At 51.2% G+C, this 25,576-nt stretch overlaps 2 protein-coding genes across 5 annotated transcripts in view; both read left to right on the forward strand.

Annotated features, from left to right (window-relative positions):
* The window catches only part of MED26 (mediator complex subunit 26), a 51,359-nt gene extending 45,890 nt beyond the window's left edge, over positions 1-5,469 (forward strand). For all 3 annotated transcript variants that reach the window (XM_047698738.1, XM_047698745.1, XM_047698754.1), the window contains exons 2-3: positions 2,020-2,094; positions 2,718-5,469. In XM_047698738.1, the coding sequence (XP_047554694.1) occupies positions 2,020-2,094; positions 2,718-4,370 (1,728 nt within the window). In that variant the 3' untranslated portion in view covers positions 4,371-5,469. The remainder of the gene's footprint in view (positions 1-2,019; positions 2,095-2,717) is intronic.
* A 2,259-nt stretch (positions 5,470-7,728) lies between these two features.
* Positions 7,729-25,047, forward strand: SLC35E1 (solute carrier family 35 member E1). 2 transcript variants are annotated; one of them, XR_007122141.1, is made up of 7 exons: positions 7,729-8,209; positions 8,598-8,668; positions 10,772-10,909; positions 12,101-12,226; positions 21,261-21,506; positions 21,956-23,909; positions 23,941-25,047. XR_007122141.1 is itself a non-coding variant. In XM_047698821.1 (6 exons), exons 1-6 carry the CDS (start codon positions 7,780-7,782, stop codon positions 22,181-22,183), a joined length of 1,239 nt encoding a protein of 412 aa, XP_047554777.1. In that variant the 5' UTR covers positions 7,729-7,779; the 3' UTR covers positions 22,184-25,047. The 2 variants fall into 2 exon arrangements, 1 of the variants encoding a protein (XP_047554777.1); XM_047698821.1 differs by having other exon boundaries at positions 21,956-25,047.
* Positions 25,048-25,576: the final 529 nt, after the last annotated feature.

Genomic DNA, 25,576 nt, shown 5'->3' on the forward strand with positions numbered 1-25,576 from the left:
AATGACTCCTCAGTCCATGGTCTGCAGAATGGGTGTTGTGACAGCAGGTATGGAAACGACATCAATCTCATGGCACATGCCAGAGCTCTTGGGTGACCACGTGCATTGTCAATGAGCAGTAATACTTTGAAAAGAATCTTTCTTCCTGAGCAGTAAGTCTCAACAGACTTAAAATAGTCTGTAAACCATGTTACAAATTCATGTGCTGTCACCAGGCTTCGTTGTTCCTTTTCTAGAGCACAGACTGAGTAGATTTAGCGTAATTCTTAAGGGCCCGAGGATTTTCCAAATGGTAAATAAGCATTGGCTTCAACTTGGTCCCCAGCCACATTAGCCCCCAACAAGAGAGTCAGCCTGTCCTTTGAAGCTTTGCAGCCGGGCATTGACTTCTCTCTCTGAAAGTCCTGGGCAGCATCTTGGCTGTCTCATGTGCACTGACAGTCTGCTGAGTAGTGTCGCCACCTTCATGAATCATCTCAGCCGCCTCTTCCCGGTCCCTTGCTGTGGCTTCTACGTCAGCATCTGCCGTTCCACTGGCACTTTCAGGTTATGAAGTTGGTTTCTTTCCTTGAACCCCATGAGCCAACCTCCGCTGGCCTCAGACTTTGCTTCTGCAGCTCCCCCAGCTCTCTGAGCCTTCACAGAATTGAAAAGAGTTAGGGCCTTGCTCTGGACGAGGCTTTGGGTTAAAGGAACGTGGTGGTTTGATTTTCTATCCAGACCACTCAGACTTAGTCCCTATCAGCAAGAAGGCGGTTTCGCTTTCTTTGTTCAGTAGACTAGCACTTTAATTTCCTTCAAGAACGTTCTTTGCCTTCACAGCTTGGCTAAGTGTTTGGCATAAGAGGAGTAGCTTTTGGCCTATGTCTTGGTTTTGGGCACACCTTCCTCTCTAAGTGTAATCATTTCTAGCTTTTGATTTAAAGTGAAAGATGTGTGAGAGGTGTGTGACTCTCTCTTCCACTTGAACACGTAGAGGCCATTGTAGGGTTATCATTTGGCTGATTTTCACCACTGTTGTGTCTCAGGGAACAGGGAAGCCAAGGAGAAGAGAGAGACAGGAGTGGCTGGGCAGTGGAGCAGTCAGAACACACATACATAGTGTCAGTGAAGTCTGCCATCTTCTACGGGGGCAGTTTGTGGCACCTGAAAACGATCACAGTCGTAACATCAAGAATCACTAATCACTGATCACAGATCACCGTAACAAATATAATAGTAAAAAAAATCGGAAATATTATGAGAACTGTGAAAATGTGACACAGAGACGGACACACAGGGTGAGCAAAAGCTGTTGGAATAGTGGTATCACTAGACTCGCTCAACGCAGGGCTGCCGCAGACCTTGGATCATAGCAAACACAGTATCTGTGAAGTGTAGTGGAGCTAAGAGTAACAGGAGATGCGCCTTTACTGATTTTTTTTTTAAGATTTTTTTTTTTATTTATTAATTTGACAGACAGAGATCACAAGTAGGCAGAGAGGCAGGCAGCGAGAGAGAGAGAGAGAGAGAGAGAGAGAGAGAAGGGGAAACAGGCTCCCCGCCGAGCAGAGAGCCCGAGGCGGGGCTCGATCCCAGGACCCTGGGATCATGACCTGAGCCGAAGGCAGAGGCTTAACCCACTGAGCCACCCAGGTGCCCCTTTACTGATTTTTTAAGCTCCGTGTGTTTTATTGGATAAATTGTTCGGCACCTTGCCCCCATGAGATGCTAGAGTAGAACGCCTCTGCCAGCTCAGGAGCAGAATTACACAAATGTCATGGATCTCAGCCGTGTGACTGAGGCTTGGGCTGGTGGGCACGGCCATAGACGGGCTCGTGGCCCACTGCACCCCGTGCACTAGAGGCAGCGGACGGGAGGGCGGGCCCTGGGTACCTTGTCGGCTTTGGGAGTGGGTAGGAGATGGCACGGGGTGAGAGCTTGGGTGTGGCGACCCCGCTGGCTCTTGGGGAGGGAGAGGCCTGAGCGGCTAGCACGGGGAGAAGAGCAGAGGCCTGACAAGTGGTTCTTGTTCCCTAGATCCGGAACATGGTGGCGGTGCTGGAAGTCATCTCCAGCCTGGAGAAATACCCCATTACCAAAGAGGCACTGGAGGTGAGTGTCCCCAGACCCAACATTGGGAAGAGAAGGGTGGGCAGGGCCTGGGCTTCCCCAACCCAAGTCCTTCCAGGCTCCTTGGAGCCTTTGCTCTCACTGGCCAGGTGAGGACTTAGTAGTGCTGAGGGAGGGGTGTATGTACCCTCCTGGCCCAGACTGGGGCATCTTCCCATGGGTACTGCAGGAATTGGGTGGTTTTAGTCCTGGGCTGGGAGGCGTGCCTGGCCGGAGGGGGCAGGAGTGGGGGTGCTCCAGTGAGCGATGCTGGCTCAGGCCCTCAGTCTGCCATTGCCTTTGCCATAGTGTGCTCGTGCCCAAAGACCTTCCCTGGCAGCGTGTCCTTGCACCGGCCTTGGTGATGCACAGCCTCTAGGTCGCCAGGAGCCTTTGGGATGGTGCTTCTGAAGACGCCGCCTGTGGCCCTGGGACTCTGAAGTTTGAGGACTAGATTTGAGAAGTTAGGGGTCACAGAGGAGCCCAAATCCCCATGGGTTTTGTTATCCAGGAACTCTGGGGCTTAAGGGGCAGTGGGATTAATCCAGAGGCCAGGGGCCCTCAGCTCCCTTTCCATGGGGGACTTCCTGTCCCAAAAGCACGTCATTGTCTCTCTCTGGTTGTAGGAAACTCGACTTGGGAAGCTCATCAACGACGTCCGCAAGAAAACGAAGAACGAGGAGCTCGCCAAGCGGGCCAAGAAGCTGCTGCGGAGCTGGCAGAAGCTCATTGAGCCTGTGCACCAGAATGAGGCGGCGCTGCGGGGGCTGGCGGGTGGCACCGGCTCTGCCAATGGGGGTGCTCACAACTGCCGGCCGGAGGTGGGGGCGGCTGGTGCTCCCAAGAGCATCCATGACCTGAAGAACCGCAACGACATCCAGAGGCTACCTGGACAGCGGCTGGACAGGCTGGGCAGCCGCAAGCGCCGGGGAGATCAGCGTGACCTCGGCCACCCCGGGCCACCTCCCAAGGTCTCCAAAGCCAGCCATGACTCTCTGGTACCCAACTCATCCCCCCTCCCCACGAACGGGATCGGCGGGAGCCCTGAGAGCTTCCCGGGCACTCTGGATGGCAGCGGGCATGTGGGCCCTGAGGGCGGCCGCCTGGAGCACGGCGAGAGCGACAAGCACGGCGGCAAGATTCCCGTCAACGCTGTGCGGCCGCACACCAGCTCCCCAGGCCTGGGCAAGCCCCCTGGCCCCTGCTTGCAGACAAAGGCTGGGGTGCTGCAGCAGATGGACCGGGTGGATGAGACTCCAGGCCCCCCTCACCCCAAGGGGCTGATTCGCTGCTCTTTCAGTCCCCGGAACTCACGGCACGAGGGCTCCTTTGCCCGGCAGCGGAGCCCGTACACGCCCAAGGGCTCCATGCCCAGTCCCTCTCCACGGCCCCAGGCGCTTGATGCCACACAGGTGCCATCACCACTTCCACTGGCCCAGCCGTCCACACCACCCGTGAGGCGGCTCGAGCTGCTGTCCAGTGCAGAGAGCCCGGTGCGCTGGCTGGAGCAGCCTGAGGGCCACCAGCGGCTGGCAGGGCAGGGTTGCAAGGTGGGGCTGCCTCCCTCCGACCCCCACCTTCCCCGGGCAGGCTTTTCCCCGGACTCTTCTAAGGCGGACAGCGATGCTGCCTCCTCTGGTGGCTCGGACAGCAAAAAGAAGAAGAGGTACCGGCCTCGTGATTACACGGTGAACTTGGATGGGCAGGTGGCTGAGGCGGGTGTCAAGCCTGTCCGGTTAAAAGAGCGGAAGCTCACCTTTGACCCCATGACCAGACAGATCAAACCTCTGACCCAGAAAGAGCCAGTGCGGGCGGACAGCCCTGTGCACACAGAGCAGCCCAGGACAGAGCTGGACAAACCTGAGGCCAAGGCCAGCGTCCAGAGCCCTTTTGAACAGACGAACTGGAAGGAGCTGTCGCGCAATGAGATCATCCAGTCCTACCTGAGCCGGCAGAGCAGCCTGCTCTCGTCGTCAGGCGCGCAGACCCCAGGGGCTCACCACTTCATGTCTGAGTACCTGAAGCAGGAGGAGAGCACCCGGCGGGGGGCCCGGAAGCCGCACGTGCTGGTGCCTCACAGCGCGCCCACGGACCTCCCAGGGCTGAACCGCGAGGTCACGCAGGATGATCTGGACAGAATCCAGGCCCACCAGTGGCCTGGGGTGAACGGGTGTCAGGACACACAGGGTAACTGGTATGACTGGACGCAGTGCATATCGCTCGACCCGCACGGCGACGACGGGCGGTTGAACATTCTGCCTTATGTCTGCTTGGACTGACCAGCCTGTCGGCCTCTAAGTGCATTCCCACCTCGCAGTTAGCATGGCAGGCGGGCAGAGGGGCGTGGCTGCCTCCGGTGGTTGGGAATCCGGGGAGTCCGGCCCGGGGCGGGAGGGAGGGGGCGGGAGTCTCGAGGTCTCTCCGTGCTCTTCCCTCAAAATTCTCCTTCTTTTGTGAAATGCTGCTACCAGTTTACTAACAAAATTGCAAAGGAAGGACCGTGTGGAAGGAAGGCCGGCAAAATGAGTTCAGAACTCTATAGCAAACCAGCTATAAAAAAGCGTTAGTTCCCCACCCCGGAAGAGGTGCGGACACCTCCCAGCACCCGTGAGCTGGGACGTCAGTTGCAGGCAGGCACAGAAAACCTGGGGGGAGAGGTTCCCTTTAAACACAGCAACCGAAGCACGCATCTCATCTATTTGCATTTTCCTTTTTTTAAATTTGGCCCTGAGTGTCTCAGGCAGTGGGGGTACCTGCACCGTGGCCTCTGTTTGCACCCTGCTTGGCCAGTCCTTCAGTCCGGATGCCAGAAGCTTGTCCGCTGCAGCGAGCGGCTGGCAGCAGGTGGGCCAGCCGGCCAGCCGGTATGGCCTACGCTCCGTGGGCATCCACACATTTTCATCTGGTTTCGGTTAAAAACCCAGTTTTGAAAAATATGCTGCAAAAATCTAAGTTTTCTAGGAGTTTATTTTATCCCCCTCTTCCATCTGACCACCAGCCAAATAATTTTCCTCTTTCTCCCTTTTCCGTTTCTTTCCCATTCCTGCACATATCTTGAAATGTCACCTTTCTAGAGTCCCCTCCCAAAAAACACAAAAGTAACCGCGGGTGCTACTGGTGTGTAAGCTGTATTGTTGGGCAAGAGGAGACCTGTCTGTACGCTGGAAACACTCATAACCATTCCTTTAGATTCGTTTGCCTTATGGTTATTTGTCATAAACGCGATTTGCAAAAACAAGGAGCCTTAGTGAATGTACAGTACCTAGACTTCTGTGTTGTCAGGACACAGAAGGGAGCAACTTTGCTATTTGGTCCAGTAAGTGGACACCTTGTGATATAAATGTGGAAATAAAAAAAAAAAAAAACCATTTGCACAAACCAGTCTCAGAATCGTTACTAATTTGATCCTTTACAGTCAAATCAGCCTTTTGTGTCCAAGGTTTGGGCTCCATTGCCAGACTGCAGGGAGACAGGCAGGGCAAAGTGGCCAAGCCCGCCTATTAATGTTCTGCATGAAAACTGACCTCCACCTGCCTTTCACTCATTCAGGGCCCTGTTGCCTCTCCCACCTCCGGGGTCACCTGCTCCAGAGAGAGAAGCCCTCTAAAGAGGTTCCATGTCCTACGGCTCAGTAACCTTGTTTTACCCCACAAAGTATCTAGCTTGGACAGGGCATGGCCCAGAGCCATGTCTGGCACTGCACCCCTTGGCTCTGGCCCTGGGCTGCTAGCTCCCCATGCAGGCCCGGAGCTGCCTTAGTAACTGGCAGGTGCTATTTTTTAAAAATAACTTTTCTGCCTTGACTATGATAGTATTTCCTTCTCCCTCATCCCTGAAACCATAAGCTAAGGCTTTGGTTTTCAAAAATGTTCAGTCCAGAATAAGTCATGTTGGATGTACCTACTCATATCACAGATGAAGCAGCAGTTCCCCCTTAAGAGGGACAATCCTGGGGTACCTGGGTGGCCCCGTCGGTTAAGCATCTGCCTTCAGCTCAGGTCATGATCCCAGAGTCCTGATATCAAGCCCCGCACCTACTTCTCCCTCTGCCTGGACACCCCCTGCTTCTGTGCTCTCACACTTGCTCTGACAAATAAGAGTTCCACAGGGCGAACTAGGGGATCCAGGAACACTGAGTCAACCCAAAAACCACAATTTCAGAAGCAGCAGCAATTTCTGACAGGGCCTTGGTACAAGACACACCCACCCTAAGATAAGGGCAGGGATGAAGCAGATTTGAGGACAGGCTGAGGTGGAATTTTGGACCTGCCATCTCTGTGCTGTACAGCTCAGCTCTAAGATAATCACTTCACTCCTATACACACATCTCTCTGGAAGATGAAAGTGCTTACCCTAGAGCTGTTCGGGTAAGTTAAAGGATCAGAGTTTAAGCCAAAAAAGGGGGGCGGGGAGTGGAGCATGTCAGTAGAACACTTTGTGCTATGGAGTAACTACTTTCCTAAGTCCACTGTACCTGAAATGTGGGCCAGCCCTGCTGCTGTGTGGGTGTCCCCAGGAAGTGATTTATTCTGTGGCAAAAGGTCGTAAGCACAGCTGGAAGATATTAGGGTACAGGTTGGCATCTTAGGAGCATCTCCCTGATCCCTGCCCCACCTGCAGGACCACTTCTGTCTTGAGTATCCAGTAAGTCCCAGGATAAAGCTCCTGTCTGCTTTTGAGAACACACAGTTAAGCTAAGATTTCTCCCCTACATTTTGGAAATGAGTTGGTTGCCACTTTCTAATTTGCCAAGTAAAGACATTGTAAAATGGCATCTTAACCCCCCCTCCACCCCAAAAGTTGTCAGTACATGATTTTTGGAAAAAAAAAAAATCAAAGTCCTTTAGTATAAAACCATCTTACTGAAAACCATCTTGTTTTCCTCCGCTGGGGTCTGGGGCTGCTGTATCCGGACTGCCCTTGGGCATGCAGTCGGCCCGGCACCTCTTCCACCTGCAAGAGCCCTGGAGACAGGTGCGGGAGTAGGCTACCATGGCCACGAATCTCGAACTGGCCAGGCGACCTAAGCCAAGTGGCCTCTGTCCGTCTGTGAAATGGAGACGGTCATAACTACCGTACAGCACACGTCGCAGTGGTTCCCAGGACGAGCTCCCAGAGACTGGGCGCTCCACGCTAGCCCTTCTGTTGGAGCCCGGCCATGGAAGTCGCTCCCGTGCTTTTGCAGAAAAAAATTAGCCTATGGAAAGCTTTTCACAATTTGGTTTCTTTTCCGGAAAGATCTGGTCTTTTATCCTCGGGTGTCCGCCGTCGCCCGCCCATCAGGAATCAGGTTGGAGGGCGCCGATGTAGCATGGGAATCGAGGTTTGACTCCCGAGCTAGATGGCCCGCTCACGGACGCCAACGAGACAGGGCCTTTGCGCTCCTGCCCATTCAGCTCGAGCCACGGCTCCAGGGTCCCCGGGCCAACCCACCGCTGGAGAACCCCGCTAGGATGGAGTCCGCGCCCCCAAGTTCCGCTTCCGCGATAGGCACCGGAAGCCCACCAGAGGGGCGGGGCCTGTGCCCGCTACGTGGTGCCGGGCGCGTCGGCCGGCGCGAGGCGGTGACGCGAGGCAGCGGCGACCAATGGGGATCGGCGTTGGCCGGCGCTCCCGCCCCTACCCGGCCCCGCCCCCGCCCGGCGTCGGGCCGTCCGACGGGCGGGAAGAGGTGGCCGCTCGGGCAGGATGGCGGCGGTGGCGGCGGTGGGCGCGGGCGCGGGCGCGGGGGCTGGGGGCCCGGGAGCGGCGGGCGGCAGCGGCGGGGCGCGCGAGGGCGCGCGGGTGGCGGCGCTGTGCCTGCTGTGGTACGCTCTGAGCGCGGGTGGTAACGTGGTCAACAAGGTGATCCTGAGCGCCTTCCCGTTCCCCGTGACCGTGTCGCTGTGCCACATCCTGGCGCTGTGCGCGGGGCTCCCGCCGCTGCTGCGCGCCTGGCGCGTGCCCCCCGCGCCGCCCGTCTCGGGCCCCGGGCCCGGCCCGCATCCGTCTCCCGGCCCGCTGCTGCCGCCGCGCTTCTACCCGCGCTACGTGCTGCCACTTGCCTTCGGCAAGTACTTCGCGTCCGTGTCAGCGCACGTCAGCATCTGGAAGGTGCCAGTGTCCTACGCGCACACCGGTGGGTGCCGGGGCCGGCCTGGGGGGCGGCGGCCGGGACGTGCCACCTGGGGTTTCGGCGCTTGGATGGGAGTGCGCTGGCCCGGTTTCGGCCCGACGGCCTGAAAAGTCAACTTCTGTCAGGAAGGCGCTAGGGGCCAACAAGGCTGGTAGCAGGGGAGGGACTCGTACAAGGGTTTTGGGGAGGGAAGTGGCTGAGAAGAGAGCTGGGAGCTGAGCAGGGCGAATCACAACTGTTGGGTTGGGGGGAAGCCGCACAGAAGAAGGGCTGAGGAGGATGGAAGAGGCTGCCAAACCCTCCCATCGCACTAGTGGAGTTGGGATTAGGGTACCAGGGTGGGTTCTGGGACTGGGGCGTCTCCCTGAGAGCCCCTTGCCTCTCTTTGCAGTCAAGGCCACCATGCCCATCTGGGTGGTTCTCCTGTCCAGGATCATCATGAAGGAGAAGCAGAGCACCAAGGTAACCCAGAAGGGTTCTGGGCAGGTGGGGGCCTCAAGGGCTTCCTGGCTGGTACCCAGCTGGTGACGTGGTCCAGGCTCCTGGCTTCCTCTCAAATCAGGAAGTCAGTTTAGAGGCATCTAGTGGCCTTTTACTCCTAACGTTCTGTAATCACTTTGGAGGCAGTTGCTTCTGCTTGGTGGTCTCGGGGACGCTCCTGTCCCTCTCAGGTCCAGCCATCCTCCACGTTTGGATTCCCTACGTGTGGTTGCTGGTAGGCAGTGACTTGGTCCCATCATGGCCGGGTACCACGTGCCCCTCCAGGGGGACCAGGGATAGAACATCTGACGCCTTGCTGGAACTCTGACAAGATTTTGCTTCTTTGCAAGTGACAGCGGTCAGGTTGGGGACTTTTGGGGTCAGAAGTGAGATTGCCAGTCAAAACAGTCTGATTTTGGCAAAACCCAGCGAAGTCTTCAAAATAAAAACCACCAGGAATTGTGAGTATCTGGGAGTGGAAGTGAAAGCAACACGCAGAGGCTAGGACTGCATAAGGAAGATGCTTTGGGCACAATCCAGAGTCTGTTCAAGATGCCAAGCCAGGGTATTTCCTGCCTTGGGGTGAGAAGCTGCGGCTTCAGCCAGAGACAGACTTGCTCCGTGTCCTTAAGTGGAAGTGGGACTCCTGTTGTCCCAGCTGGAATCTATTTCATGCTGGACAGAGCACTTCTTTTCTACGTGGTTGGTTTCTGGCATCCTGTATTTTATGTAACCCAGAGTGGCAGTGCCCTGGATCGACTTATGGAAATTGGGCCACCCCTGGCTGATTTTTTGTTTCAGCCTTTCTTTCTTTCTCTGCAAGACCTGGGTGTGCTCTGTAGCCCACCCCCAAGGTGATGTCAGGTGTGACTTGTCTCCCTGGGTGGGAGTTGCCTGGAAGGTGTGCAGCTTTGTCAGTCGATAATCACATCGTGTTTATCAGGTTTCCCAGTATGGGACATTGTACCCGGCTTGGGCAAGGAGCCGGCCCCTGACACAGTGCGGAAGGACTGAGGAATGGCCTAGGCCAGGACTAATGATAAAGACAGAGTATGTATGGATCCACCCTATGAGACAGATAAGGCAGGTAATTGTCATTCTTGATCTCAGCTGAAGAGATGGGACATAAGAGGGGCGAGTCAAGTGCCTGAGGCCCACAGCCCATAGTGGGGGAGCTAGAATTGAGCAAACCCCCCCAGTCCAGAGCCCTTGCTCTCTCCTCCGGGGGCGGGGATGAGAAGGCCTCACCAACCCCTCCTAAAATGTCTGCAGTGCTTTAAAGTGTCCTTTGTAGGAGGAGGGTGAGCTGGAGAGTCAGAAAAGCTAGGTGTCGAAAATGGATCCTACTTTTCTGGAAGTTTGGAGCCATTTAGCCACCCGAGCTTAGGGACCATTGCATACACTTGGCCTTGGAAAGCTTGGATCTTCTCGAAAGGCTCCTGTCACGGCACTAACTCTTCATTCAGCCAGCACTTACTGGGTGTGTGCTATGTGCTGGGTGCTAGGATAGAGTAGTGACCTGCCGAGCAGACGGGCTCTTTTAGTGGGTGGAGAACACTGCCCCAAAACACCAGCACAGGGACCTGATGGAGGCTTGCGGGGGAGGTGAAAGTTCTCCTGCTCTGTGAACTGAGACCTGAGGGGGATGGAGGTCTCTAGCGGGAGAAGGCACAGAGGGAGTATCCCAGCCAAGGGTAACTGCGTGTTGGAAGACACCAAACTAAGAGGGTACCTGGCCAGCCTCTCGGAGGACCGGGATTTTAGGCCTTGGTGTGTTGGTGGCGGCAGCCAGGTAGAGCTGCTAGGGCCAGCCCCCGTCCATCCGTGGCCCCGAGCTGAGGCTCTTAGTGGAGATGACCATGTAGGGAGTGGGACCACACAAAGTGACACAGCCCTGTGACACAGTGACAGGGACTCGGCCCCATCTGCACCTCCAGCACCACTATCACAGAGAACACTGTTGACCGGGGGTAGGTGCCATCCCTTTGCTGAGGGAGGGGAGAGCAGCTGAGGCTGCTCCAGGCATCTGTGTCAGGCAGCCTGGCTCAGCTCCCCCCATCAGCCCCTCCCGCCCTCCTCCTGCAGGTGTACCTGTCACTCATCCCCATCATCAGCGGCGTCCTGCTGGCCACTGTCACCGAGTTGTCCTTCGACATGTGGGGGCTCATCAGTGCCCTTGCTGCCACACTGTGCTTCTCGCTTCAGAATATTTTCTCCAAAAAGGTATTTGGGCACTATCTGGGAAATGTCTGATGACTGGGGGAGTGGCACGGGTGAGAGAGTGGGCAATAGGGATCTCTGTGGTGTTGGAACAAGGAAAGAATCCTGGTGCCCTTCTGCTGGTTTTGTATTTGTTTCATTTTTTTTTTTCAAGAGTTTGTTTCCTGTTATAAAATCAGCATATGCTCAGTGTGAAAAAATAAAGGGGCCCCTCCCCCCGAGATCAGAAAACTTACTGAGCACCTACTACGTGTCAGGCTTTGTAGTGGGTGTGGGAGATGAGTAATCAGTAGAGACCTGCCCCCTGCCCGGGCAGTCCCACACTGAGTAGTCACAGAAGTGGCCCCTAAAGAGAACTACTATTAATGCTAGGGGACTTTTCTGCACAGTGTTTAGAGTTGTAATATTACAAATACATTTCAGAATTTTGCTTTGTATATTTACTATTTATAACATTCTCCCATATCATTAAAAAATACTGCTCTAACTCCTGTAATACACTCTTTTCTGACACCACAGTCACTGCAGTCAGTTCCCAACTCTTCGTCATACGTAATGCAGTAATGGGGGGGGCGCCTGGGTGGTCAGTTGGTGAAGCATCTGCCTTTGGCTCAGGTCATGATCCCAGGGTCCTGGGATGGATGGATCCACACGTCTGGGTTCCCTGCTCAGCAGGGAGTCTGCTGCTCCCTCTGCCTCTGCCCCTCCCCCTGCTCCTTTTCTCTCTCTTTCAAATAAATGAAATCTTTAAAAAAAAAAAAAGAAAAAAGTAACACAGTAAACATCTCTGTGCCTAACGTTTTCCTGTCTGTCGAGTTATTTCCTTATGGAGGCTTAGCGTTCCTGGGTTGGAGTGTATGAGATGTTTTTGGGTCCTGATACACTTTGCCTGGTTGTACTCTGGAACAGCTGTATGCCAATTTAGACAAAAAGCAGCAAGATTTCAGAGTGTCTGTTTCACTGCAGCTTCACCAGAACTGGGTGTTGCTGGGTTTTTGTTTTTGTTTTTTTCATTTCTCAGCCCTTCTTATTTGTTTGGGGTATTTTTGTCTCACTGCAGGTGCACTTGTAGGTTGGTGGTCAGGGTCAGATGTCAGGGCTAAGGTACAGTCACCGTGTTGGGGACCTGGGTAACAAGCCCTTCTTGGCACTTAGCGTTTCATTTGGCCTTTAAAAAGGTTTTTCTCTTTTTAGGTATTGAGAGATTCTCGTATCCACCATCTCCGGCTCCTGAACATCTTGGGCTGCCACGCTGTCTTCTTTATGATCCCCACGTGGGTCCTGGTGGACCTTTCAGCTTTCCTGGTCAGCAGCGACCTGGTGAGTTGGCCAGCGCGGTGAACACACCCTTTTCTTGATTAGTTTCAGATTAGTTGCTTTGTCGGGGAGTTAAACCTGTGTTGACTTTGGAACATCTGGGGCCCCTGGCAGCCAGCCCTCTTAACACTTTGTCATGACTCATTGCTCATGCAGTCGAGGAAGTCGGCTTCCTTTGCATTTCTTCCTCCAGCAGGCTAGGTCTCAGGTGTCGACAGCTGCTGCATTTGTGCCAGTGGCATCAGGAACTAAAAAAAATGCCTGCACGGGCGACTCTCCTGTCCTGACAGTCTGTTCAGGTCTCACTTGGACTTGTTAAAACTGCAATTGAATTGCTGGATTCCTTTCTCGGTGTCCTCTGTCTGTATTCCCGTTTGCTGTGGAGGGATCCACAGCGCTCCGAGTGTGGGCAAGAGGATCTTCCCACCACCTGCCAGGCCAGCCTCCAGACAGTGCATTAGAAACCCACGGGCAGGGGACAGTGAGGAGAGGCGTGGTTTTTCCGAGCCTGAGTTACAGAGAGGGGAGGAAATGTGTCTCAGGGCTTAATGAGGCCTGATGGGAGTTCTCGACTTCCGTCTTGCATCCTTAGCACACCTGTAGGTATAGTGCATGCACATTAGCTCCAGGCTCTTGAGGAGACTGGCTCCGTTCTAACCTACTGTCCATATTGATTATCTGTAAGTTAACAGAGAACTTTCCATCATCAACCAAGACTTGTTACCTTGAAGTACATGAAAGTCAGTGCTTCTTTTTTTTTTTTTTTTTCAATTACCAGTTTTCAGAAGAGAGTTCTAGCTCCCTGCAGACGTTAACAAGTGAGTTGTCGGGGGGTGGTTTGGGAGCAGGGTGGGACAATGAAGGAAGGTCCTTCTGTTTTTTTTTTCTTTTTTCCCCCAGTATCATTGTGGACTCTTGTGTCTGTTGTGTGTCCTATTCTTTTCATATTCAAAGTCCAGGTGAATGGAGTCCTTCCCATTGGCTCCCTGTCCTTTCCCCAGCTCAGGTCAGCCTTCGGTGGTTTTGGGGCCAGCGGGATGTTCTTTCTTAACTCGTGTCTCTCTGTCCCAGACCTGCAGTCAGCCACTCCTTCGGGAGCCCAGGTTGCTGGTAATAAGGAGTGCTGTCCAGAGACATGGCTGCCGTGTATGCTCCCCGCTGTGGGGCTGACAGTGCTTCCGTGTCTCTGCAGCGACAAGCTAGGAAAGTCCCACTGGGGCAGCGGGGAGAGTTCATACCAAATTCATTCCAATGCTGGTTTAACATTACAGGACTTCCAGCTGCTGGGATTTTTAAATTTATATCTTTTCTGGTACTCTTGGTTCCTTGCCACATTTGTTCTTTATCCTATCCCAACTATTCACGTAGGGATTCTACCGAACACACACGTAATCGCAGAGTGAGAATTCCCACGGGACAACAGGTAGGATACGGAGAGAAGCTTAAGGTTTCTTTGCTGCTCTGTTTGTCCTTAGGACATGTTCCATTAAAGATGTACAATTGGAATACCGTGGGTTTTTTTGTTTTTTTGTTTTTTTAAATTTGGAGTGAGAGAGAGAGGGCATGAGCAGGGAGAGGGGCAGAGGGAGAGGGAGAATCCCAGGCAGATTCCACACTGAGGGCGGCAGAGCCTGACTCAGGGCTCGATCGCAGGACCCTGAGATCATGACCCGACTTGAAATCCAGTCCGATGCTTAGCTGACTGTGCCACCCAGGCGCCCCCGGAACGCTGTGTTCTAAGGGCAGTGGAAATAATTGTTTTCACAACATGTCTGTATCACCAGCTTGCCCAGGTGGGTTCTTTTCATTACATTTGTTGTCATTTTTAGGCATTGCTTTTCTTTTCCATACCCGATTTGTCAGGCCTTTATATTTCCAAAGCCAGATGGCATGAGAAAGTTTATTCAAAGTCTGGCTTCAGTTCCCGTTACCTCCCCACTTTCTTGTCCCTCCCCCATAGGCAGTCATGTTTATGCTCTTCGTTTACCCTTTCCGTGCTTCTTTTGGCAAGTATAAGCAAGACTGTATGTATTCCTACCTTTCTGCTTCTTACACAAAAAGTAACTTTTCAGATAGAAGAGAGCACCTGGCGGTTTTCGCTCAGACCTGTTCTGGGGACACCCCCCCACCCCCCCCCGTTAACATGTTTGTATTTAGGTCTTTTCTCATTCTTTGCTGATCGCTTTGGTGGCAGTTTTCTGACTCCATCCTGTGTTACAGCTCCTTGGTGTTTACACCGATACGTGCACACAGAAACAGAGGTTTTGCTCTAGTCGCTTTATTTCATTTGTATTCAGTTTTTTTAGTTTTTAGTTTTAGTTTTTTTTTTTAGTTTTAGTTTTTTTAGTTTTTTCCAGTGATGACCTTCTTTGGAATACATTTGAGTAACCTGTTTCGTTTCTTGAGGCCACAGATACTTGTACCTTCATGGGGCCCTCATACGCTCCAACGGTAGCCCTAGGAGCAGCAGGATTTGAGCTGCTGCAGTCTGAAGGCAGGGGGCCCACCTCTCTGCCCCATGTCTCCCACACAGATGCCAGGTGACTTAGCTCTGCCCCAGTCCTGCGCTACATAGCAGCAGGGGGAAGGATCAGACAGGAGAGCACCTCCTGAAGGACAGTGCGCCAGGTTACCAAGAATCAAAGGCTCCAGTGAGGGGTCCTGCACACAGGCAGCCCCCCTGCAGACAGCCTGGCTGAAGCCGGACGGGATCGCTAGACTCTGGAGCAGGTGGCTCGGTTTTAAAGCTTGGACAGGATGAGTGGAGCAGCTGTTTGAAAATTGGAAAGTAAAAGGCAGCGGATATGCTGGGGTTGAAGACCAAATTTCAGAGTAGTGCTCAGTCAGCAGTCGGTTTGCTTCTCTTTTGCCTCCTGTATATCCAGCCTAGACTTGAGGCCGCCCGAATGTAGAAGTGGGCACTGGGTGAGACAGGGCCAGAAGCCCTCGCTTCCTTGGATCAGGGAATGGGAAAGGGGAGTCCTGATACTCAGGATAGGGGAAATGCCCTGTTGGGGATTTCTGTAATTGTTTTTCTTGGTCGTCTTGTGTCCCAAGCCCCTGGCAATCCTGTGGTGATGGTGGTGGCAGCAGGGTCCCATAGCACCTGAAATGCTGAGTGAGGGCAACCTCCCTCCATGGTTAGAGAGTGGGATCAGTCCCCACTGAGTGTTTTTCTCATTTTCTCTGCCCACTGCTTGGTCCTAGGTGGAGGTGCAGTGGTAGGAAGGACACAGCAGAGTTGGGTAGTTAAGCCCCAGCTCTCTGATGAGAGGACTGAAAAGGGGAACTCTGGGAAGTGGCAAGTACCAAGGTAATCATGGAGAGGGAGGATGTCGGGAAACCATGTCAGAAAACATCGTACAGGCCTGGGCTCACCCCTGGGCTGCACATGTGGGAATCTGAGCCTAAGAGCAGACCAAAGACTTTGAAACTGAACTATGGGGTAGACTGCTGCTCCAATCCCAGACTGACCACTGGGTAGTGCACACTCAGGGTGGAGCCACATACCACCAGAAAGTCTTTGAAAACAGATCTTTTTACTGAAAACAGTATTTTGTTAACGATTTTTGCCTCACTGACCGTGAGGAATACCGGTTTTGTTGTACGGCCCAAAGTGTTCCCTTGTTTTCCATTTCCTAGAAGAGACTGTATAGAATTGGTATTTCTTTTTTCCTTAAGTGTTTGGTGAATTTCCCAGTGAAATCATCCAGGCCTGATAATTTCTTTTCAGAAGATTTTAAATCCAGGCCTGGATGATTTCACTGGGAAATTCACCAAACACTTAAGGAAAAAAGAAATATCAATTCTATACAGTCTCTTCTAGGAAATGGAAAACAAGGGAACACTTTGGGCTGTACAACAAAACCGGTATTCCTCACGGTCAGTGAGGCAAAAATCGTTAACAAAATACTAGCAATCTATAAAAAGCATATTACACTATGACAAAATGGGATTTAAATCAAGAATGCAAGGCTAATTCAATATTTGAAGATCAATGTAGTCCGTAACAGTCTAACAAAGAAAAATCACCTATTTTTATCAACTGATGCAGAAAAGGCATTTGATAAAATCCAACATCGTTCATGAAAACAAAGTCAATAAACTAGAAATAGAAGGAAACTCCTTCAGCCTGATCAAAGGTATTTACAGCTAACATCATAATGATGAAAGACTAGAGGCTTTACTACTAAATTCAGGAATAAGTTCAGGATGTTCACTCTCAGAATGCCTATTCCACATCATACTTGACATCCTGGCCAGTGCAATAGGACAAGAAAAAGAAATAAAGGAAATAGATTTGAAAGGAAGAAATAAAGTTTTCTCTAACCAACAAAATCTTATTCTTTAGCATTAATTATAAATAATTGCTTGAAGTTAATTTTTTGCCTTGGAAAAGATGATGAAAAAATTGAGATACGTTACTCTATACAGGCATACTTTTTTTTTTTTTTTTTAGAAGATTTTATTTGACAGAGATCACAAGTAGGCAGAGAGGCAGGCAGAGGGGGGTGGGGGGAAGCAGGCTCCCCACTGAGCAGAGAGCCTGATGTGGGGCTCGATCCCAGGACCCTGGGATCGTGATCTGAGCTGAAGGCAGGGGCTTTAACCCACTGAGCCACCCAGGCACCCCTATATTGGCATACTTTTTATTGGGCTTAGCTTTATCAGACTTCACAGATACTACTTTTTTTTTTTTTTAATAAATTCAAGGTTTGTGCCAACCCTGCATCAAAGAAATTTATTGGTGCCATTTTTCCAACAGCATATGCTCACTTTGTGTCTCTGTGTTGTGTTTTAGTAATTCTCGCAAATCTTTGACTCGCTGAAAGCTCATATGATAGCATTTTGAGTAATAAAGTTCTGCACATCAGGGGCGCCTGGGTGGCTCAGTGGGTTAAGCCGCTGCCTTCGGCTCAGGTCATGATCTCAGGGTCCTGGGATCGAGCCCCGCATCGGGCTCTCTGCTCAGCAGGGAGCCTGCTTCCTCCTCTCTCTCTGCCTGCCTCTCTGCCTGCTTGTGATCTCTGTCTGTCAAATAAATAAATAAATAAAATTAAAAAAAAAAAAAAGTTCTGCACATTTAATTAAGGCATGCACATTTTTAAGGCATAATGATACTGTGCATTTAATAGACTATAGTAGAGTGTAAACATAACTCATATATGCACCGAGAAGCAAAAAAATTCACTTGCTTTATTGCAGTATTTAGTTTACTTCAGTGGTCTGGAACCAAACCTGCAATATCGCCAAGGTATGCCTGTGTGTGTGTGTGTGTGTGTGTGTGTGTGTGTGTGTATAGATAGATACATATTACATTTTTTTTTAACATAGAAAAGTTTATTGGAAAATTTACATAGACAGGCAAAAGAACTGTATTGGTCAAAATATGTCTCAGAATAAACAGAAGAATCACATTACTTAATTGTAAGACTTAGGATAAAGGAACAGATACTAGTGAAGGGAGAGACACAGAATTCAGTGGAGCAGAATTGTGTGCAACTAAACACACAAATCTGCGTAACTGGACAGGTTTAAGCAATCCAAGGGGAAAGGATAAGTCCCTTTAACAAACGGTCTCAGAACAATTAGACATCGACATGCAAAAATCTGAGCCTTGACTTAAGACCTCACACATTATACAAAGCTTATAGTGCATTCTAGATTTAAATATAAGAGCAAAAATGATAGGGGCACCTGGGTGACTCAGTAGGTTGAGCATCCGCCTCTGGATCTCAGCTCAGGCCTTGATCTCAGGGTCGTTGAGTTCAAGCCCTGCACTGGGCTCCGTGCTGGGTGTGGCACCTGCTTTTAAAAATCTAAAAAAGAGCTAAAATGATAACCTTTAAGAAACAAAAAAACAGGAGAGGGACACGTGGGTGACTCAGTTGGTTGGACATCTGCCTTTGGTTCAGGTCATGATCTCAGTTTCTTGGGATCGAGTCCCACACTGGGCTCCTTGCTCAGCGGGGAGTCTGCTTCTCCCCCTGCCTGCCACTTCCCCCCTCTCTCTCTGACAAATAAATAAATAAAATCTTAAAAACAAACAGGAGAAAGCTCTTCATGACTTGGAACTCATCTGTAGACATTACAACAAAAACAAAGTCCATAAAGAAAAAATTGGTAAATGGAGTTTCATCCAAGTTTAAAACTTTCGATCTGTGAAGACACTGCTACGTGAAAGAAAAGACAGGCTACCAGCAGGGAGAAAATGTTTACAAGTGATGGAGGACTTGCATTCTGAATATATAAAGAACTCTCAAAACTCCGTAGTAAGACAACAACTTGCTTAAAAATGGGCAAAAGACTTGAACAGACTTTTTCCCACGGAGACTGCCCAGATGGCATATTAATAGGCAAGAGGGCCACTTCATACCGGTTAGAACGGCTACAGTAAAAAAAAAAAAAAAAAAATAGAATATCATGTTGCTCTATAAGGCACAGCTAGAATGCTTAGATATTGTTGGAGCAAATCCAAAATGGTACAGCCCCTCTAGAAAACTTGTGGGAGTCTCTTCTGAAGTTCAGCACTTACCGTATGACCCAGCAATCTCACTTCTGGGTGTTAATTTTAGAAAAATGAAACTTAGGTTCCCACAAAAGCCTGTACACAAATGTTCATAGCAGTTCTACTCATGACCTCATGACCACACAAAACCGGACACAACCCAAGTGTCCTTCAGTGAGTGAGTGAAAACAAAACAAAAAAACCCAACCACGGTACATTCATACAATGGAACATTACTTGGCAGTAAAAAAAAAAAAAAAAAGTCATCAGCTATTACTCCTTACAACAACTTGGATAGATGGCAGAGGCATTATTACCGAGTGAAAGAAGCCTATCTGAGAAGTTTCCATTCTGTATCATTCCACTTGTAGGCCAATCTCTAAAAGACAGACCCAAGTTCAGTTGGTCAGGTGTCTGACTCGATCTCAGCTCAGGTCCTGTGTGTTCAAGCTCCATTTTGGGCTCCAAATAAAATAAAATGAAAAATAAAAGACAGACCTGGAGTGAAGGAGAACATATCAGTAGTTGCTTGGATTTGGGGAGCGGATTCATACAAAGAAGCCTGGGAGAGTGTTTTGGGGTGGTGACAGAGCGGTTCTGAATTCTGATTGTGGTGTTGGCTATGTGAATCAGCGCATGTGTTAAAACACATGGAACTATGTGCTGTGAGGAAGAAACACTTGACTTTATTCCAAGTCAGTTTTTTTTTTTTTTTTTAAAAGCTGGATTGGCTGGGTTCCATTTCTGAATGATATCTATGCAAGCTGGCTGGCTTGTAAAAATAGCTTCTAAGTCCGTATCAGTTGCCTCGGGGAAAGACTGCTGAGAGAACAGGCCAGCTCACCAAAGAAGCGTGCTGGTGGGCTCATGTGCCTCTCAGAGGTCATTATCCCAATGAGGGGCCAAAGTCAGGGTGGCCTTGAGCTGGTCACCTAAGTGTATCTTGCTCTCCTTTGAGAGGACCTCGTGATCCTTCCAGCTCAGAGGGTGGCAGAAATGGAACAGGCCACCATTCTAAGACTTCCAGCTCCCATCCTGGCAGGGCCACTAAATGCCACCTTCCTGAAGGGACCTGGCCATATCCTCTGGCCAGTACCAATGCAGCCTGGGAATTGGGATGCAGGTGCCACCGAGCAGCTGTGGCTTTGCTCCCTCCACTGAGCCACGCTGGGTCTTGAGGCTTCTCTGTTCTCAGAGGACACAGGGACATGAGGATTGTCCCAGCACTCCAACCTAGGTCAGACACTGGAGCTGTCCACGTCTGGTGTACTGTCTCCCCAGGTCGTTCCACTGGCCTGGCAGCCCTGCCCTAAAGCAGCCTCTGGGTTCCCCAGGACGGGTACTGTGGTGGGACTGGGAGGTGGGGAGGCGCGGGAGTGGTGTCGCATGCCTTCTGGTATCCAGCCCTGGCCACGAATGTTCGGTGCCAGGCATCCCTGCCACCTGGCTGGGCAGCTCCCACCTGGACTGTTGCCTGTCCAGCCCAGGCTCTCTGGGGGGGTGGGGTTCTGTGGTCAGGATGTCTGCTAGTTGTGAGTTCTTAACTTCCGGACCCTCTTAATCGGAGTGCTTTATTCTGGTGGGTCACACGGTTATTCGAGTTTTGATAAAAATCTCCCTTTTGGGTTGGGGTCGTTTTAATGCACTTTCACAGCCTCTTCCATGGCAGAGAGGAAGAAGTGTGACCTGAAAGGTCAAGTGGCTTGGGTGGGGGTGGGAGGGGTCTCCCAGTGACATGGCAAACCCAGGGCTTCTGGCTCCTAGCCTGGGGCTCCTGTGTTACTAGGTTCTTTGCATACTGCCCGGGCGGCTGCCTCCCCATCCTGTGGAAGGCATCATGTCTGCTACAGTCTGAATGTTTGTGTCTGGTGCAGCCCCCCCACCACTGCCAAATTTCTGTGTGAAACTCTCTCCCACAAGATGATGGTATTCCGAGGTGGGGACTTTGGGAGGCCCGAAGGGTGGAGTCCTCATCAAACGGGTTTTGTGTCCTTATAAAAGGAGACCCCAGTGACCTCTCTTGCCCTTCCACATGAGGGCACTGTGAGTGGACCCCACCTATGAATGGGGAAGCCCACACCAGACGCTGGGTCTCCTTGACCTTGGACTCCCCAGCTTCCAGAACTGTGAGAAATATCTACTGTTTAGAAGCACCCCTCACCCAACAAGCCTGGGGTATTTTGCTCTAGCAGCTCGACTGGACCGGGACAGTGTCCAGTAAGCAGACCTCGCTCTGCTAACCCCGGAGCGCCCAGTTCTCACTGTCAGGGACAAGGGAGGCTTCAGTTCACATGATGCCCTCTACCCTTTGGGCACCTGCCTTGGCCTCTTGGAGCCTCCCCATCCTCAGTAGGAATGAAGCTAATTATCGTTGTCATCACGCAGATCATGCCCCTGCTGGGACTCACCACACGGCTGCATCTGCCCCCCACCAACACTGACCCTGGGCAGCCCCTCTGCGCCCCTCCCCGGCCTCTCCCGGGGCCAGTGTGTGACCCCGGTGCTGTTCTTGCTTCCCCGTCTCTGCAGACCTACGTGTCCCAGTGGCCCTGGACACTCCTGCTCCTGGCTGTCAGCGGCTTCTGTAACTTCGCGCAGAACGTCATCGCCTTCAGCATCCTCAACCTCATCAGCCCTCTGAGCTACTCTGTCGCCAATGCCACGAAGAGAATCATGGTCATCACAGTGTCCCTGATCATGCTGCAGAACCCGGTCACCAGCACCAACGTCCTGGGCATGATGACAGCCATCCTGGGGGTCTTTCTATACAACAAAGTGAGTCTGGGTCGGGGAGGCTGTCCCCTCGATGCCTAGGGAGGCACCAAGATTCAGGGAGGGGGAGAGGAAAGGGACCTCAGCAGGAGCTAAGAGGCTGGGGCCACAACTCCAGCTTTGTCACAGACTGGTTTATGGTGTTGGTGTGGCCCTACCTGGCCCAGCCTTCCTTTTCCCATGTAGATTATTCTAGGTCTGTGCCCCTTTCCAGCCGTGGCTCTTGGGCCTATGCAGGCTTTGTCAGGGATTTCACTGTCTCATGAAGGCTCTGTTGGGTCCAGTGCAGAGACATGGGTGGCTCACAGGGAGGGCCGACCATGCCTGAGGCCTGCTTGGGTCACTGCTTCATGGGCCTTGAAGGGCCGCTCAGGTATGAATTGTTGCCCTCTGTCCTGTGTGCGGGCACTGGGGAAGGAGTCAGCCGGCTCACTGCTCTCTTGACCTTGCAGACCAAGTACGATGCCAATCAGCAAGCCCGGAAGCACCTCCTCCCAGTCACCACAGGGGACCTGAGCAGTAAGGAGCACCATCGGAGCCCCCTGGAGAAGCCCCACAATGGCATCCTCTTCCCCCAGCACGGGGACTATCAGTACGGCCGCAACAACGTTTTAACAGATCATTTCCAGTACAGCCGGCAGAGCTACCCGTACTACAGTTTGAACCGTTATGATGTGTAGTCTAGAGGACAGGGCGCTACCTTTGTGTGACTCCTTCCCCCACTCCCTAGCAGTACCAGAAACTTCTGACAACCAATGAATGTACAAGCCAGCTGAGGGGACGGTGCGTAACCATCAGCAGACCCCGGGGCTTCCTAGGCCCCCGGGGGCAGCAGGATGCTGCCCCGCAGTAAGGACCACTACCCTCAAGCTCCAGTGTTCCAGGCCCTTTCTTCCTGGAGTCTGTCATCTGAGGGCTGTGTTGGTATGGAGATCTTGGCCAGGTTTTTACCTTTGTGGACTTACTCCCCAAGTCACGTATTTGAGAGTTCTAATTCTGCTTTCCAGGTATTTCCAGATAACTCTCCGGAAAGGTGGGATCGCTGTGGATGCAGACCTCCGAGCAGGCCAGAGGGTTTTCTGGGTGTCAAGGAAGGAATTTGCAGGGTGGTGCTTGAGAGGGACAGACCAGCCACTTTCATTCCCCTGCTCAGATAGGTCAAGGGCTGAGGCAGGCGTGGAGCAGAGGAGCAGCAGAGTTTACTAAAAGCATCTCCAACAACAAAGATGGACCCAGTTTCCGGTCAACCCCATGGCCATTTGCAGCAGTTACCAGCGAATGTCCCAAAGAGAAAAGCTGCAATTAGCCTTGAATTCTTGGAGCCTACTTCTTTGACCTGCCCGTCAGAGCTGGTGTGTGTCCAGACCCAGAGGGAGGGCAGCCGCGCTCTCCTGTTCCCTCGCTTCCCTTGCCGGAGCAGGGCATCGCTCCTCTCTGGGGAGAGCGAGGAAGAAGTGACTGCGGGGCTGTCAGAAGGAGCATTAGGAAATCATGTCAGTGTTTCAAGCTCTATTTCTGTCACACTCGTTTTTATCTTTTCTGATGAGTCTTCACCACTTCTGTGAGGACTTCGTAGGATGTCTGGTGGGGAGATGTTAATTTCATGAGGATCTTGCATTTTTCTGGGTATTATTTTGTAGTTGTATTTATACCTTGGTCCCCTGTATGGGGCAGGGGACGCATGAGGGAGGACTGGGTTATGGATTGAAAACCCTTTTGTTCTTAAATGTTTAAAAACAAGAAAAGCTCCCTACTGGTGATGCCAGTCTTGATACATTTCAGCATTAGTAGGAAGTGACAAAGTGTCTTCAGGCTCCTCTCTAATGGCCCCAGCTGCTGAAAGCGGAATGAATCGAGAACATCATCTCAGTAGTTTGTGTAATAGACAAGACCACAGCACTTTGGATTCCATGACCTGATCTGGTGTGTTTGCAGTAGGATCTGAATCATGTCCTGGTGAAGGGGAGAAGGGGTGAGCACCGAGCTATGGTTTGGGTTTAGATAAATCTGATCAGGAAAAGTACCTGGCCCCAGCAGGTAGCCTGTGAGCCAAGGTTCAGGTGAGTCTCCAGCTTCCCCAGCCTCACGAGAGGACCCTGCCCTCACAGAGGGGACCAGTAGCTTGGCTGGTGGGGTCTTGGGTGATGTCTGCCTTCCGCCTTCAGCACTGTGCCCAATCTCTTGAATAGGCACTTGGAGCAAGAAGATGGGACAGTGGGTCACCCTTCACCTCCTGGTGAGTGAGGCGTTTTCCCATCAGAGGAAGTATCATAGCCTATGATCGACTCTTGGTTTGGTTACTCCGTTAGCTTATGAATGGGCTGTTCCTGAGGAGGTCCCCTGGTCCCCTTCTGGCCTGATTTTATGCACCACCGGCTTCAGGTCCCTGTGCCGTTCGTTTGCTTTGTAATTACTCTGGTCCCAAGTTTTGAGACAGTTGCTGTGTAAAACGGGAAGGAGAAATCCCCAAAGGGGATTTGGGAAAGAGCTTGCTGAGTGCCTCCACCAGGGGCACTACTGTCCATAGCTGAACTTTTCTCACTGGGGAAGAGCAACAAATGGGGATAATTTTGCATCACAAAGATATTACAGTAGTTGTCTTTGTGATTATAGTAGCTGATTCCTTGGACAGATAATTGAACTCCAAAATGAACTTACACGTCTTTTCGGTTTTAATGAAATTCCTGATGTTGCTAAAATTTGTATATTGATTTGTTTTCCCTTTTCCAACGCAAGATCTGCTGGTGAGGGGAAATGACTGCTTTTATTACGGTTTATAAATTAATAAATGGGGTATTTAATTCTGTACATAAATCTACAGCAAGTACATACACTGGAATGAATGAGACAATCATATTAGACAAAATCATATCAAAAGACAGAGACATACTTTTGAGACTTGAAGGTTCAGAGCTGACATTGACCTCCTGAAGGCCAGTTTTCCAGCCACTTTGGCCCTGGCCCATGAGCCAAACCCCACTCCCACATTCACCTTTACAGCTCTGTTCCCCTCACCCTCCTCCCTGCTGGGGTTTGTGGTAGCAAATTAGTCTACCCACCCATGGTATGGTCTTGCTTGCGACACTAACTCGAACCCAACTCCTTCATTTTACAGAAGGGGAAATGGAGGCTCAGAGGGCATTTTTGAATAGTGTTTGTTCACTATTTGAAACTTGGTGTGGACTTTTTAGGCACCTTATTTTAAGTCATTCATTATAGGGAAAAACCCCTATTCAAAGGAGGGAAGCCAAGTATGTTGAAGTGAAGAAGCACTTGGGATTTCCGAATTTTGCTGTGTATTTGGCATACGTCATAGAACAGGCCCTTTATTATTACTGGGACATAACCAGGCCTGGATACCTTAAGGTCTCACAGCCTTAAGGGGGCAGAACATTAAATTACTCAAGGAACTGAAAATTGTGAATTCTTTTTTTCAACTGTCACCTATTTTTAAGACTTAAATGCTATAGACTTCTGTGGGAATGATACTGTATGTATATTCATTGATGGCATTTACCAAAAATAAACAGTGGTCGCCAGGGAATCACAATTGGTCTTAATTTGTCAGTGAGGGTCTTTCTGAATGACCCTGTCATCAGTGTGCCCAGCAAGAAAACATGAGACAAAGAGCAAACCAACTTGATTCTCACATTAGAGCAGACTGCAACCTTTTATTTTTTCCTGAGCCAAAAATTAGGACATGAGATTTGTAAATTTAGGAGATGGTAGAATAAAACGAGTCACAGCTCAGCAGTTCACGACACGCCTTTATTGAACAGAGTAACACGGAAAAACCCAAGAATGGCTGGCAGCTGTGCTCATGAAGGGTATTTCTGAGGAACAGCAGCTAATACAGAGGCCCTACTACATGCCCAACTCGCTGGTGGGCTTCTCCCACACAAACCTTGTAAGCCCTCTGCTTGCTTTATTAACCACACAGACGAAAAAGGCTCCCAGAGGTCGTCACTTGTCTAGAGTCACAGTAAGTCCGCCTCCAGAGTCCGTGTCCCCCCATGCTGACTCAGAAACGATGTCCCAATAGCATTTCCTTCAGTAGCAGCTGAAGGGTAGGA

Source organism: Lutra lutra, chromosome 1 (assembly GCF_902655055.1).
Source record: "Lutra lutra chromosome 1, mLutLut1.2, whole genome shotgun sequence".
Lineage (NCBI taxonomy): Eukaryota > Metazoa > Chordata > Mammalia > Carnivora > Mustelidae > Lutra > Lutra lutra.